Consider the following 13,869-nt stretch of genomic DNA (forward strand, 5'->3'; position numbering starts at 1 on the left):
GTGTCGCACGATCAAAATTTATTTATATATTACTTCTTATGCATAAACATTTACCTTAAATTGTTGTGCAATAAAAACATCCAAAATACAAAAAAGAAGACCCGCTGCCTCCTAACATACACAAAGTATACATCCCAAGACACGTATATGCTCCACGCACACACACACACACACACAAAAGCACCCCCACGCACACACCCACACAGATGCAACCTGGTAAACTATGTTAAAAAAGGCAAGGCGCTGATAAACCATATGAGGCAAGAGTACCCAAGGGGGAGCTCATCCACGCTGAGAGGAATGACAGCCCGTCACAGAGACACCCATTCTTCCCCCAAGTAACCTCAAGGAGGATGCCCCCTGTGAGAAAGCCAGCCGTACCTCATAGCATGGAGGCCCCACATTCGGAAACACTGGAGCTAAAATCTAATAAAAAAAAAAAACAACAACAGAATTAAAAAAATAAATAAAGAAAATGACAACGCTGAAAGACAAACTAAAAGAAGCTCACTACTAAAAGGCAGCAAAATTAGAAAACAATAGTGACGAATTAAAAGTGTACAATAGATCATTTAAAAGATAAAGCTAAAATGTCATGTCTTTAGCCTCCGCTTAAAAATATCAACAGTCTCTGCAGATCTGATCGGCTGTCACTTGTTTAGTGTCTTAATCTAGGACACTTTGACAAGGTTACACTGGCCGAATCGCCAACCTCTGAGTTGGGAAACGTCCCAGAGGGCAAGCATATAAAAATGAAAATGTATTGGACCTATAATTGAACCTTGGGGTATCCCACATTTACTTTGCTGAGTTATGGAGGAACAAATATCCATACTTACACAGAAACATCTATCTGTGAGCTAGTACTAAACCCAGTTCGAATCAGTGCCAGAGATGCCCACCAGTTTTTTTAAGTCTATTTAATGAGATGTGGTGATCTACTATATCAAAAGCAGCGAAAATTGATGAAAAATTGAAAAGTCGATTAATACGAATGCTAACCGCTCGACTGAATTCAATAACATTCTAGAAACTGCCCACCTCTGGTAATTGCTGGAAAAAGTTGTCCGACAAAATGTTCAGCTAAGCATACCATAACATTTAGGAGTTTATTTGTAAAATAATTCTGTTGAAACTACAATTCAAAAGCAATGTCTGATTTACACGGGTTAATTTTCATAAAAATTTTATTTATCATTGCACATTTTTTTTGTTTGTTATTTTCCTGGAGGTGCTGAGGACTAAGCGGAGCCTCAGTGGGGATTGAGTCTTTTCTGTTGTTGGTTCTTTACTCTAGCACAGGGGTGGGCAAACGTTTTGATTGGTGGGCCACAATGGGTTCTAAAATTTGACAGAGCGGCCGAACCAGGAGCAGATGGATGGAGTTTTTCGCTAACCTTACCTCATCGGAGAAAGAAAAATACATTTAATTTTAAATGAAAGTGAACAAAAGCATTACAACAATATATGTCTTTGAAAAACCACAGTATTTAGAAAATAAAACATTAACAAGGTTTATTCATTTAATTTTTTTCAAGTTCGGCGGGCCGGATTGAAACATTTGATGGGCCGCATGTGGCCCCCGGGCCGTAGTTTGCCCACACCTGCTCTAGAATGACCTTCCATTAAATGTTAGACAAGCCGAGGGGGTCTGTCCATTTTTAAAACTCATTTGAAGACATATTTTGATTCTTTCGACTTGGTTTCTTCTTCTTTGGACGCAACTTGCGACCTTTCACTCTTCTGCTATTTTCTGGTGTCATCTTTATTTGTGTTATCATTAATTTGTATTTTAAATTACTGCTTTCACTGTCCAAATTGCTGACATTTTTTGTTATACCCTATGTTAAGCGTTTAGTTGTAGCTGCAGCCATTGTGAAATGCGAGACAAATGATGTCTGTGACAATCGCGGTGTAACCTGTCATTGCCTCAAAAGTTGGAGTATATTGACATCGCTTGCACTGGATTGCAGAAGTTAAAGTTGCAGGAAGGTTTTATCTAGTCACATTCAATCATTCACTCCCAATCCTTTTGTCCGGAGACAATAAGTTCAACCGTCCTGTAATGAAGTAAAGAGTTTTTGTGTTCCATGAGACTCAAACACTGACTAACAGGAGTGTTACTTTCTGCCCCTAGGTCCAGTCTCGATGTGGCAGTAACGAGAACATCCTGCGGGCCAGTAAGTTATTTACACATCATCCTGACAAAAGTGCTTTAATGTGCAAAATGTGACTTTTATTGCGCGTGCGTGTTGCAGGCCACAGTGCAGTAGACATCAGCAAAGTGGCACGACGTCATCGGATGTCCCCGTTTCCACTGACATCAATGGACAAAGCCTTCATCACTGTTTTAGAGATGACTCCTATTCTGGGAATTGAAGTCATTAACTACAGAGGTCAGTCTCCACCATTGATTGCGGACTATGTGCACTGATCTATTTTTTTTTTTTTTACGGTGGCTGGTAAGTGCAAAACAAAAGTCGAACCGGCTCAAAAATGCATAATGAGATTGAAAAAAACCAAAAAAACTGGCGAACTCGCTCCTCCAGCTTTGGCCATCTTACTTTCAAGTTTTATTCATCGCTATAGGAGTATCCTCCACTTTTCGCCAGTGCCTAACAAGTTTCTCATTCACTCCAAACTTTCTCTCTGCGGCTCAATTTTGTTTTTCCGCTGCAAAAAATATGGTCCTCTTGATGCCCATTTGTGTTCATTCGTTCTCAGTTGTCTTTGTAAGGACTAGGAGTTATTGCTGCATAAATCTAGTTGTCTGTGATTTTTTTTTTCCTGCATAAGTCATAGACGTACAAGTTGCAGAACCAGTCAACCTTTGAAAAAAAAGTGCGATTTATATTCTTGAAAATACGGTAATACTGTTTAGCACTTTTACATTGCATTAATCAAATGATTATTTGAGAAAACAAAGAGACTGGTAGTGACACCAAGGATGATGCACCGTCCACCAGCATCCGGACAACCTCTACTTGCTTTCTCGTGTGCCATTTAAACCCGCAAAGCGCGACCACATGAAATACAAAACTGTGGAAAGTGACTTCTTTTTTTTTTTACCTAGACTTTTAACAAGTCAAAATGTCGCACGGACTTCCTATAAATTAGCGGCATGGTATATTCCTTTGCCGGTTGGTGTTCATTGTAATTTGTTTCAGCTTTTAATCATGTATGTTCTTAAATGAAAAAAGTCTTTTGGATTTTGTTAATTTGTTTCCTGAAAAGTTTGCTTCGACTTTTGGTCATTTGTTTGGGGAAATTGTAATTTATCAATGCCAATGTTTATTTTGTTTTGCACCGACCAACCACCGTAGGTTTTGAATCATAAATGGTGTAAAGCAGTCAAACTTCACTACTATGTGCACAAGATCAACCTGTTGTGATGGCTGGAGTGTTGTTGAAACACTTTTAGAAAGGTCTTAATCTTTCTAGACGGAATGGGTCGAGTGCTCGCTCAGGACATCTATGCCAAAGACAACCTTCCTCCATTTCCCGCCTCAGTTAAAGACGGTTATGCTGTAAGAGGTAGGCACTGGGAAGGTTTGAGAGATGCTCTACCTTTCACAGTTAATTTCATTTGTTATTGTTGTCCTATAGCTGCTGATGGCCCAGGAGATCGCTTCATCATGGGAGAATCGCAAGCTGGACAACAGGTCAGCCCTTATTCAGTAATCACTACGAGCCAAACCAGTTCAGTTACTTTCTATTGTCAAACATAATGAAGACAACAAATAATTATTTTAACATATGTTTTTTCTCTCTTGTTATGAAGCTGCGACGGTACAAACTTAAAGGAGGGAATTGAACACTTAAAAAAAAACACAAAAAAAAACAAACAACCATAATGTTTTGTTTGGTGTCCTAAATATATTTTAAGCAGTTCCCAGTAAGAAACAAAAGTAAAAAGACAACCTTGAGGCAAATTATGTACTGTAGTTAAAAGTTGACATTTCTAATCTGACTCTGCATGGATGCAGCCCACCCACACAGTGATGCCAGGCCAAGTGATGAGGGTGACCACCGGTGCTCCCATTCCTTGTGGTGCTGACGCAGTAGTCCAAGTAGAAGATACAGAACTCTTGAGAGAGTCTGAAGATGTAAGCAAAAAACAAGTTGTTAGCGGGGACGACATGAGTCTCATCAAGTGTGCTAAAATGAACTGTGCTGTGTTTCAGGGTACAGAGGAGTTAGAAGTGAGGATTATGGTGCAGGCTCGGCCTGGACAGGACATCAGGTGAACAAAATCAAACCAGTCAACACACATGCGTGCATGCGCTAAGACTGCCAAGATTAGTCGACTAGTCACGGCAACGTTGATGATCAAAATCGTTGACAATTACTTTTATTTTATTTTTTTTTTAATGTAGTTGACAAGTCGACATTTATGTTTGATGTAATGACGCGATGTACTGTTTGGTATGGCAAAATATTGTTGCATCTAATATGAATGAGGCATTAGTCAGTGAACACAAGTTTTTTTTATTTAACAACCAAAACTCTTTTTTTTTTCTTTTTTTTTTTTAAACACAGAACACGCACTCCTTCACAGTCTCACTCCATCCCCAGAGTCGTGACCATGCACAGAGGGTTGCGTTAATGAACTCGGACATAGCAGCACTCAGAACATTTCTGCAAGCCCTCAATGGCAACATATTAAGATGAAACGCATAACCTCGTTGATTACGATATACTAATTTTATAGTGGTAAAAAATAAATACCTCCTAATTTTTAAGTTGTACCCCACCCCCATTCAGGTGTCTACCAAATTTTGTTTGTGTACGTTAGGGTTGTCCGAACCTTTTGCAAAGAGAGCTAGATTTGGTGAGTTTGAAAATGTGCAGGGGCAGATTATTCAGCTTTTCATGCCGTTCATTTCCAGTCACCTTGTCGTAGTTTGCATGTTTCATCTGGTGATGCTTCTTGTTATTGAATTCCTTGAAAACTCCTACAGTCTCTTGGCAAATTAAATAGACACATTTGTTTCATATTTCAGTGAAAAAAATCATCCCGCTCTATCAACTTACCTTTTCTTCATGACAGTCTCCACCTTAGAATTGGGCTGGAAAGAGTCACACAAGGGTCATGTGTCGAGAAATTCACTCTGACGCCTTGCATGACTGAGAGAGTGATGTGTTTGGAAAGACAGAGCACACTCGGAGGGTATTTCCGAATGCAGCCGAGCTCGGCCACGGGTTTAGTGCCATCATCTGGTGTGTGTATTTTTTTTCTGTGGTCATCAGTGCAGTGAGACACATATTATTAAATTTATGCCAGAGGCTGCGGGTTGTAGGAAATTTGAACAAGTGATGAATTTGGCCCCCGGGCTGGACTTTGCATATGTCTAGTTTAGATTTATTACTTTTAAATTGTCATAAGTACAGTGCATCTTCCTAAGTTTACTCTCTACTACCTTTTGACATTTCTTATGCCCTATAACAGGCATCACCAAATGCCGGACCGCGGTCCGGATCCGGACCGCTGGATGGTTCGGACCGGACCCATGGCCGATCTATGATGAATTTTTTTTCAGGGCGCATTCGCAAACGTTGACGCTGCAATTCTAGTAAATACGGAAAAGGCGTCACCTATTTGAGCCAATCAAATCTTTTGTTTACGATTGCCAATTGCGCCGCAGACCGGAAAAGAGTGCTGCTGACAGTTTGCCTTGCTAAAAAGTTTGCGAGGTCGATGCGTCTTGTTTTCAATGAATGGACGGAGAAATTTAGTTTCGTTCTGGCTGCAGCCGATTCAAAACCAGTGTGCATCATATGCTCCGAAACCGTCGCAACATTGCGAAGCGCCACTACGAAACAAAGCACCGCCCTTTTGTGCACAGTTATCCGCTGACGTTTGAGGTGAGCGCAGGCAAAAACATCGAACTTTGAGTGCAGTACAACAGATTTTTACATTTTCGTTTACATCCCGTTCAAGTGATGGGGAAGTTGTGAAGGAGTGCTTAAATGCGGTTGCACAAACATTATTTAAAGGAAAACACTAAACCCAGATGTGTGAAATAATCTACCAAATCCCAATGGCCCTGACTCCGTTCCAACCCAGATTTAAGTCACTGGCTGGGCAGTCACAAACTCATTTTTCTCATTAAGAGAAGTTAAAAAAATATTCAAAAGAAAAAGTGGTGTCAAAGCTCATTTTGAATTCGTTTTTCATGAGGACAGCCATTTTTATTGATTGTGGACTGAACATGTTGACCTGGTTTACTCGGATAATTAGGCTTTCCGGGTTTTTTTAGGCTGATAACTCTTTGATTTAAAAAAAAAAAAAAAAAAAAAAAAAAGGTAAAAGATGTTAACTCAATGCTTAGCAGTTGTTATATTTCTGCAGGAGATATTTGACTGTTTTCTTTCTGGAAGTGGCACCCTTAAATTCCTGGAGCCACATTTTCTTGAATGTGAAATACACGCCTTATATTTGTTTGACTGGCAAAGGTGTTTAATGGGAACATTGCTAAATATTTAGTATATAAGTGCGCTCTGTTGAAAATGACTAAATATTGAAACTATATAAAAATGTGAACATAGGCAAAGACATTTTGGGAAGTTGGACTTTGGTTCGGACCTTTTAATTGGAAGAAATCTTCGTCGTGGACCTCTGCGACTTAATGGACTACCTCTGCCCTATAAGAATGAAATGTTTACAATTTTTATTTTTATTATATATATATATATTTTTTTTTTTTCCATTTTGAAATGCACTAAACATCTACTGCTAAAATTTAAAGTCTCAGTGTCAGTATTGCCTTTAATTAATCAAAGTTGAATGTAGTATTATCGTAATTGTCTTTATTATTAACTTGTATTTAGCAGTACCTAAAAGAGCAAGCGAATGATGGCTACATAAGAGCAGCTGTCTTCTCATGCAATATACTGCAATTTACATTTGATCCGATTCGTCGAGTGATGGCGACTACTGTTGGTGATTGGTCGACTAGCCTAATAAAAGTTTGTGGCAATCCTGGCATGCAGGTACTTCAGAATTCCGCCTGTAATTGAAGCCAACTGTTGTGGTCTGTTCAGGCCTATAGGTCATGACATCAGACGAGGAGAGTGTGTGTTAGCCAAAGGGACACACATGGGCCCATCAGAGATCGGTCTGCTGGCTACAGTAGGAGTGACCGATGTCAGTGTGCACAAGTTCCCAGTGGTGGCTGTCATGTCCACTGGAAATGAGGTGTGTGTAAACATATAGTCATGGGATTATTCCCCACAGTGTTCTCTGTTAATAAACTCCTTGATTTATTGCTTTGAAGCTTTTGAATCCAGAGGACGACCTCCACCCAGGAAAGATCAGAGACTCCAACCGCTCGACTCTGCTCGCGACCATCCAGGAACATGGATATCCAACCATCAACCTGGGCATTGTTGGAGACAAGTAAAGAGATTACAAACAATACAAATGATTTCCTGTCACCGTCAAATTGGAAAGAGCCTCAAAAGTAGTATGTGTCAGTCGGTTGCAAATCGAATAAAGCCACCGCCGGCTCTCGTCATTTATGTCATAGAGCCCGCATGTGATTGTCACTTAGTCTCAGACTTCACAGAGCTGGCGCACATAGTTGGAGGGTGGGAACAGAAACTGAAATGCGAGAAAGCACAAAGGACAGCAGGTAAAGTAGTTATATTTGGACACATTGAAACTTTATTGACAATGCAAAGGCAGAATTTAGAGTCAAGGAGAAAAAGTAGGATAAAATTATATGATACAATGCCTCTAATGCAACTGTTACTGCTTTTGATGCTTGATGGAGATTGTGCACCCCGATCAGCTGATCAAAGCAGAGGACTCCGTGTATCATGCATTCATTCGTTTTTCAAAACAAAACTGGAAAAAAATATATTTTTGTTTCTTCTTCTGTTCAAAATCATGAATGTCACTTGATGTCAAAACTGCAATCAATTATCATTTTTTGCTAAAATGCATGTAATTGAGTTATCTACTTAGGACCACTTGAACTGCTGCAAATATCAGAACGAGCCCCTCAATAGTTTGTTTTTTCTGACATTAAACAGTGATGAAATTCAAAATATTGCACCAATCATTTAGATATTTTCAGAGATTGAAGTGGGCAGAAGTCTCGATGTCCACGTGGATTTTAGGGACAATTGTTCGCAGTGTTTTAACATTATACATAGTTTGCAACTGTCCCATCTTGATATCATATCTGTAGACAGACCAGTAATTAAACATCAGCGGGAGCCTCCCCTTATCTTGAACAGACGAGAGTCCCTTGCATTGTTGGCTCTAATAAATGAATTAGAACTTGCTGAATCCTATCCCGATTTTGACATTGATCGGTTTGTTCGAAATATGCATGTATGTACATGTGTACATATGTATTGTAATGTTTGCTGACTTAAATGTTTCATTTAACTTAATTGGGCCGTGATAGGTCGAAAGGCTGTGAGTCCTTCAGCTCCGTTGTTTTATTTTATTAGATCGATAATTTATCAATATCATTTTCCATTGATATCGATCACCTGACTATCGAGATACATATTGATATTGAATTATTGGCCCAGTCCTACGCCACTGTCCATTGGATACCATCCATATCATTCCAAATGCGTCCCTTGTTTGAAATGTAACAGATTGCTCTGTCTTGGCATTATACGCAATGATTCATGAACCTGGAATGAGATTTCCTACCTGTATGTACAGCCCCGATGACCTCCTCACAGCTCTGCATGAGGGAATCAGTCGTGCTGATGTCATCATCACCTCTGGGGGTGTCTCCATGGGAGAGAAGGTAAGCTCCACCCTCTCACTCATCAATTTTAAACGACTGACGAAATTCAATTCAGTCATTGACATCTGACACAGTTAGCTGAGCATAACTTAATGCATGTCCCACCAGGACTTCCTGAAGCAGGTTCTGGATATTGACCTTCATGCACAGATTCACTTTGGACGTGTGTTCATGAAGCCAGGGTGAGTCGATAAAATGTCACTATTTTTCTTTTAGATTTCACCTTAATTTCGTTACGTTTTTAATTGAACATGTAACTAAGTAGTCACCCTCACTTTGAGGGGAAACAGACTTCTGTAGATTGAGCAACAGAGCTAAATAAGCGGGTAGCCCCTACGCAAATTGTACGACGGTGTCGTTTATTATTTTTTTGGGGTGGGAAGTAAATACTCTAGTTGTGTTTTTGAATACCTAATTGTTTCTAGAAAGATTAGAAAATATTAGAGACGCAGTCGGTCCTGCGTTCGTGTCCATTCTTACGTCCTTGGAATCTCGTGAAACTTCATCAGCCACATCGCAAGCCCTGTTCCAATGAAAAGCATGCAAAAAACATACTCGCCAATGGATCGCATGTTGGACGTACTTGAAGGCTAAATGCTACAAACATAGCCGATTTTTCCCATAATGCCACAGGGTATTGACAGATGGGCACTTTACCCTCCGGTTCGTCCACTGTCTATGACCTGGGCACCCTTCCGTCCTTACCCGTACTTTTGTACTCTAGAATTTAGTTTAGTGACGATACGTTAACGTCCCAACTTGGCAATTCTAATGCAATCTTTGCTTTTAAATTTATGCTGAAAATGGCTTTGTGTTTGCTTTCAGTCTTCCTACTACCTTTGCCACTGTTGACATTGATGGAGCGCGGAAACTCATCTTTGCTCTGCCAGGTACGAAACTTGTCTGTGTATGTTTGTGTTAGTGTCAGTGGGAGATTTTGTTGTTAGCAATGAAGCGGTATCTCCCACTACAACATTCCTCTTGTCTTCATTTTGTAATGGGTTTTAGTTTTCTTTTGTTCAGACCGATGTTTTCCCCCGCCCCGGTAAAGACAATTCACCTACTTTGGGCTGTCACTCCAGCCTTTGTCAGATCTGCCACCACATCCTGCTGTGACATGTCTAAAACAGTTGAGCGGGTTGCCCGACCTGAACACGTCCACCCTCTACATAACCTATATAACTAAAATGTTGAACACAACTCACAATATGATGCAATAAAGTTCTTTACAAAACTACAAGGAGAATAATAAACACATTGCCAATAAATACCTCTTTGACATTTTCGACCAAAGCTGAGAAAAATGGCCTGCGCTAAAATGGAATATCAGCGTCCGACACTTTACTTAAACTACAACTTTTGCACTGGAAGTACTAATGTCGGTCACAGCAGCACAGGATTTGATCGCATTTTTGGGGAGGTTCAGCATGACCATAAATATAGTTTTCTGAAGAGACATACAGTGGTTTTACATAGTGTTAAGATTTGACACTTACTCAAGATATATTTGCTAAATATTTTACTGCAACACGTAGTGGCAGACGAAACAGGCCGATTAGTTTAGAAAATTTTAAAAGAAGACTTCAAAAAAATAAGAAAAAAAAAACAAAGCGCCGCTGCCTGCCTAGCATCAAAATCAAGTCCTCTTGCTCAGCAGTAATTCGGGTTACTGTTGTAGATAATGTGAGCAATCTTGCCCTAACTTCGGAGTAATTTTTCATTTTTTTTTTTTTTTTTTTGGGTAGTAGCATCTTTCATGAAATGGGTTTCAATCCACCTATTTTGATTCGGATTTTCAAGATTTAGATAAATAATTAGGACTCAAAAGTCCTAAAATTCACAATTTCTTGTTCGTATGTTTTATTTCCACATATCGATAAGCGGCAAATGTATATTTTGGCTCTAGAAACAATAAACCATGACCGGAACGGATACCACATTGCACATACGTGGTGTAGCGTCGGATGATAGAGCATGTTATATTTTGGGGGATGATTATTTCTGGAATTAATAAAAGAAGCAATTAATAATAAAAGAAACCTTAACGCGGACTTGCGTTCCCATACGGATGGGGAACGACGCGGCTTGATGCCCATAGCTACAGCGACAAGACAAAATGATGTTATGTTCATACACTGTGCCGTTCCAGTTTTTTTTTTTAATGTGTTGAAGCAGTAACAAGCTTTGAATTGTCTGCAACAGACGGCTTGTTCTGTGAACAATAACCACAAAACATGGCCTGGCCATCATACTGCAACCACGCGTACGCCGTTGGGTTTGAAAGCAGTAAGTCTTTTAAAGATTTGAAATATTCATAATGCTGAAATTTAAAAACTGCTTTCAAGACATTTGCAATGATAGGCAAGGCAATTTTATTTATGGAGCACATGATTACATTTAAAAGCTTTTCAACTTAAAAAAAAACCTAAGATACTAAAAACAAAGTACAGATATAAAAGCTTATTAATATTACTTAAGGTCTTACAGCGCAAGAAAAAATATTTTTAAATTGTATTAAATAATAATTTAAAAAAAAGGAAAACTTTATAAGACCTCAATCAGCGTCATGGGAAAATGGCGGCTTGTCTCGTTGAGTTAGTGTAGCTGCCTGCTCTTGAATTCAGTCATAAAATATTGTTTAAATATGTTGGAGTTTCACTGCAAGCGAGACTGTGTTTCCTTCTGAAAACCTGTGTTTTTTTTTTTGTTTTGTTTTTTGTTTTCATTTTTTTGCAGGTAACCCAGTGTCTGCAGTGGTCACATGTAATCTCTTTGTGATTCCTGCACTGAGGAAGATGCAAGGCATTCTGGACCCCAGACCCACAATTATTAAAGCGAGGGTAACCCACTTCCTCACCCTCCCACACATACTGACAAAAGAAGGGACAAAAGGCAAAAGGTTTTTTCTTTTAAATTGAGTAAACAAACTATTGTTAAACTTTGTTGCACCGATAATTTTGTATTCATCTATTGAATACATAATGCACTGTTTTGGGAATCTGTTATATACAATGTGGTCAGGTTACATTTCTGTCACATCATAGGCCATTATCTTTTTTCTTATTCACGACACACTATCATGAAATAGGTCGAAATTTCGTCCATCATCTCTTGCCCATTACATAGAATTGCTAGAATATTCTCATTCAAATGTATTCTACAGAACAATAAACAGCCAATTGTGTTTGCCCGAAAATCTTCATGCATTGTTACTGTCTGAGACGTATGAGCAGCTTCATTTTTCAATCAAAGAAAAGTTGATTTTGAGTAGATAAAGCACGGTTCTGAAGCAGATGATCACGTTCTTTCCTCGTCTGACTTTTGAAAATTCATGTTTATTGCAATATTGCCCAACTGATGCGATGCTTCTTTAAGCCATATGGCGCAGCTGCTTCTTTTCATAAAGCAATCAACTTCATTCTGTAATATTTAGCGGTGTAATGACAACGGCAATATGGCAATGTTAAAATTGGCGCAAAATCATCGTCGTCGGCAGGTACCCATTTAACACCGGAATAGAGTACCTGCTTGATTTTGAGGGCTGCATAGTAAATCCCAAAATTACATTAGTCTCTCGCTCTCACTTGCTCTCTCGCTGCCTCTACTTAGTATTTGTTTTTTTTTTAAATCAATTTAGCTTTGGTAATTGGCCACACAAGCATTCAGAAATACAACATTCAACTTGAAGTTTCTAAATTAGCCCACTTAAATAGTAATTTAAAACCTTGAATAGAGTAGACTTGAAATTAAGAGTTTGAGCCTTGTGAATATTGTCAGCTCAAATTGTTTTCAATTTAAATTGTAATGTTCCCACAATTGGAAATTGCACACATCTACAATTTTTTTTTTCTCGTTTTGATTGAATGTTGTCTAGAGTCACGTGAGTTGTCAATTTGTGTCTGTTTACATTCAACTTACTGCTTATTGTCTTAATATTTTTAATTATTGAAAATAAGATGCATTGTTTGATTGCAGAGAGCCTCATGAAAAGCACGAGTGTGTTTCTGTTGGTTTTAGCTTTCGTGTGATGTGAAGCTGGATCCTCGACCAGAGTACCATCGCTGCATTCTCACCTGGCATCACCAGGAGCCACTGCCCTGGGCTCAAAGCACAGGTGTGAACATGCATGCATACAGACACACGAGTATGTCCCTGCCACACATACTGTACAGTAGTGCGTCATCGTTTCCACTACAACCAAGAAATGTTAGTTGAAGCCAGAATTTCAATCAACATCCAATTTCTGTAAAAATATTTTCCATTTAAACATTTCATAATTGTTGTTTTATTCCAATTTGCATTTCCAGTTCACAACAGAGCGATGACAATATCAACTAGAGGTGATTAACATACTGAAGCTGTGTCTAATCAAAGATTGAAACCCTTTCTACTAATTTGAGCTCAAATTTTATCCTGTTAAGATGGTATAGAAAGAGAATACTGCATGTGTTATTTTGGTACTTGTACTTGTCTCGATTCTGAATAATGGGGATTCTCAAATTATGAATCTGTTGAATTTCAGAAACAGCCTAGTTTTAGAGTAACATTTACCTCTTAAGTCTTCCCATGAACATTTGTAGAACTCTCAATGAAATGTCATGAAAATAACATTGCCACGAACACCTTTTAGTATGAAACAGTGCACTTCTATCTAAAACATGTAAATGTATTAGATTCATATCATAGAATTGACTATTTAAAAAAATAAAATAAAAAAGTGATGTCACGTGTACTCATTAGATTTGGAGGTGTACCTAATAATACGGCCAATGCAAGTCTGACCTGTACTTTAAAACCAACCATTTTGTTCACCTGTTGTAGTTCGTGACAACTTTTTTGTAGGGGAGCACCTACCGATCAGCAATCTTTAAAAAGGCTTACCTGCCAATCCCATTTTTTTTTCATAACCAACAGCATACCCCTTCAATATTCAATTATATTGTTAAACATTGAGCAATATGTGTGCAATATCGACACAGTTTGTTTTAGCTCTTGAAATTGTTCTGTCAAATAAAAAAGAAAAGCCTATTACTCATCCCACAGTAGAAGTGGACAGTTGCTGAGTTTTTCAGACCTTTCTGGAGGGCGATGAGAC

The 13,869-nt window shown here is 38.8% G+C and overlaps 1 protein-coding gene across 1 annotated transcript in view; it reads left to right on the plus strand.

Moving 5' to 3' along the window:
• gphna (gephyrin a) overlaps positions 1 to 13,869 on the plus strand; it is a 30,525-nt gene that overhangs the window by 13,018 nt on the left and 3,638 nt on the right. Inside the window, exons 10-22 of the mRNA XM_088316245.1 lie at positions 2,138 to 2,180; positions 2,259 to 2,396; positions 3,442 to 3,534; positions 3,607 to 3,662; positions 3,987 to 4,106; positions 4,185 to 4,243; positions 7,045 to 7,198; positions 7,278 to 7,399; positions 8,687 to 8,774; positions 8,883 to 8,956; positions 9,600 to 9,664; positions 11,511 to 11,614; positions 12,792 to 12,888. Of these exons, the coding sequence (XP_088172371.1) occupies positions 2,138 to 2,180; positions 2,259 to 2,396; positions 3,442 to 3,534; positions 3,607 to 3,662; positions 3,987 to 4,106; positions 4,185 to 4,243; positions 7,045 to 7,198; positions 7,278 to 7,399; positions 8,687 to 8,774; positions 8,883 to 8,956; positions 9,600 to 9,664; positions 11,511 to 11,614; positions 12,792 to 12,888 (1,213 nt within the window). The remainder of the gene's footprint in view (positions 1 to 2,137; positions 2,181 to 2,258; positions 2,397 to 3,441; positions 3,535 to 3,606; positions 3,663 to 3,986; positions 4,107 to 4,184; positions 4,244 to 7,044; positions 7,199 to 7,277; positions 7,400 to 8,686; positions 8,775 to 8,882; positions 8,957 to 9,599; positions 9,665 to 11,510; positions 11,615 to 12,791; positions 12,889 to 13,869) is intronic.

This window comes from Idiotropiscis lumnitzeri, chromosome 1, assembly GCF_059441095.1.
Source record: "Idiotropiscis lumnitzeri isolate Australia: NSW breed Sydney's pygmy pipehorse chromosome 1, RoL_Ilum_1.0, whole genome shotgun sequence".
NCBI lineage: Eukaryota > Metazoa > Chordata > Actinopteri > Syngnathiformes > Syngnathidae > Idiotropiscis > Idiotropiscis lumnitzeri.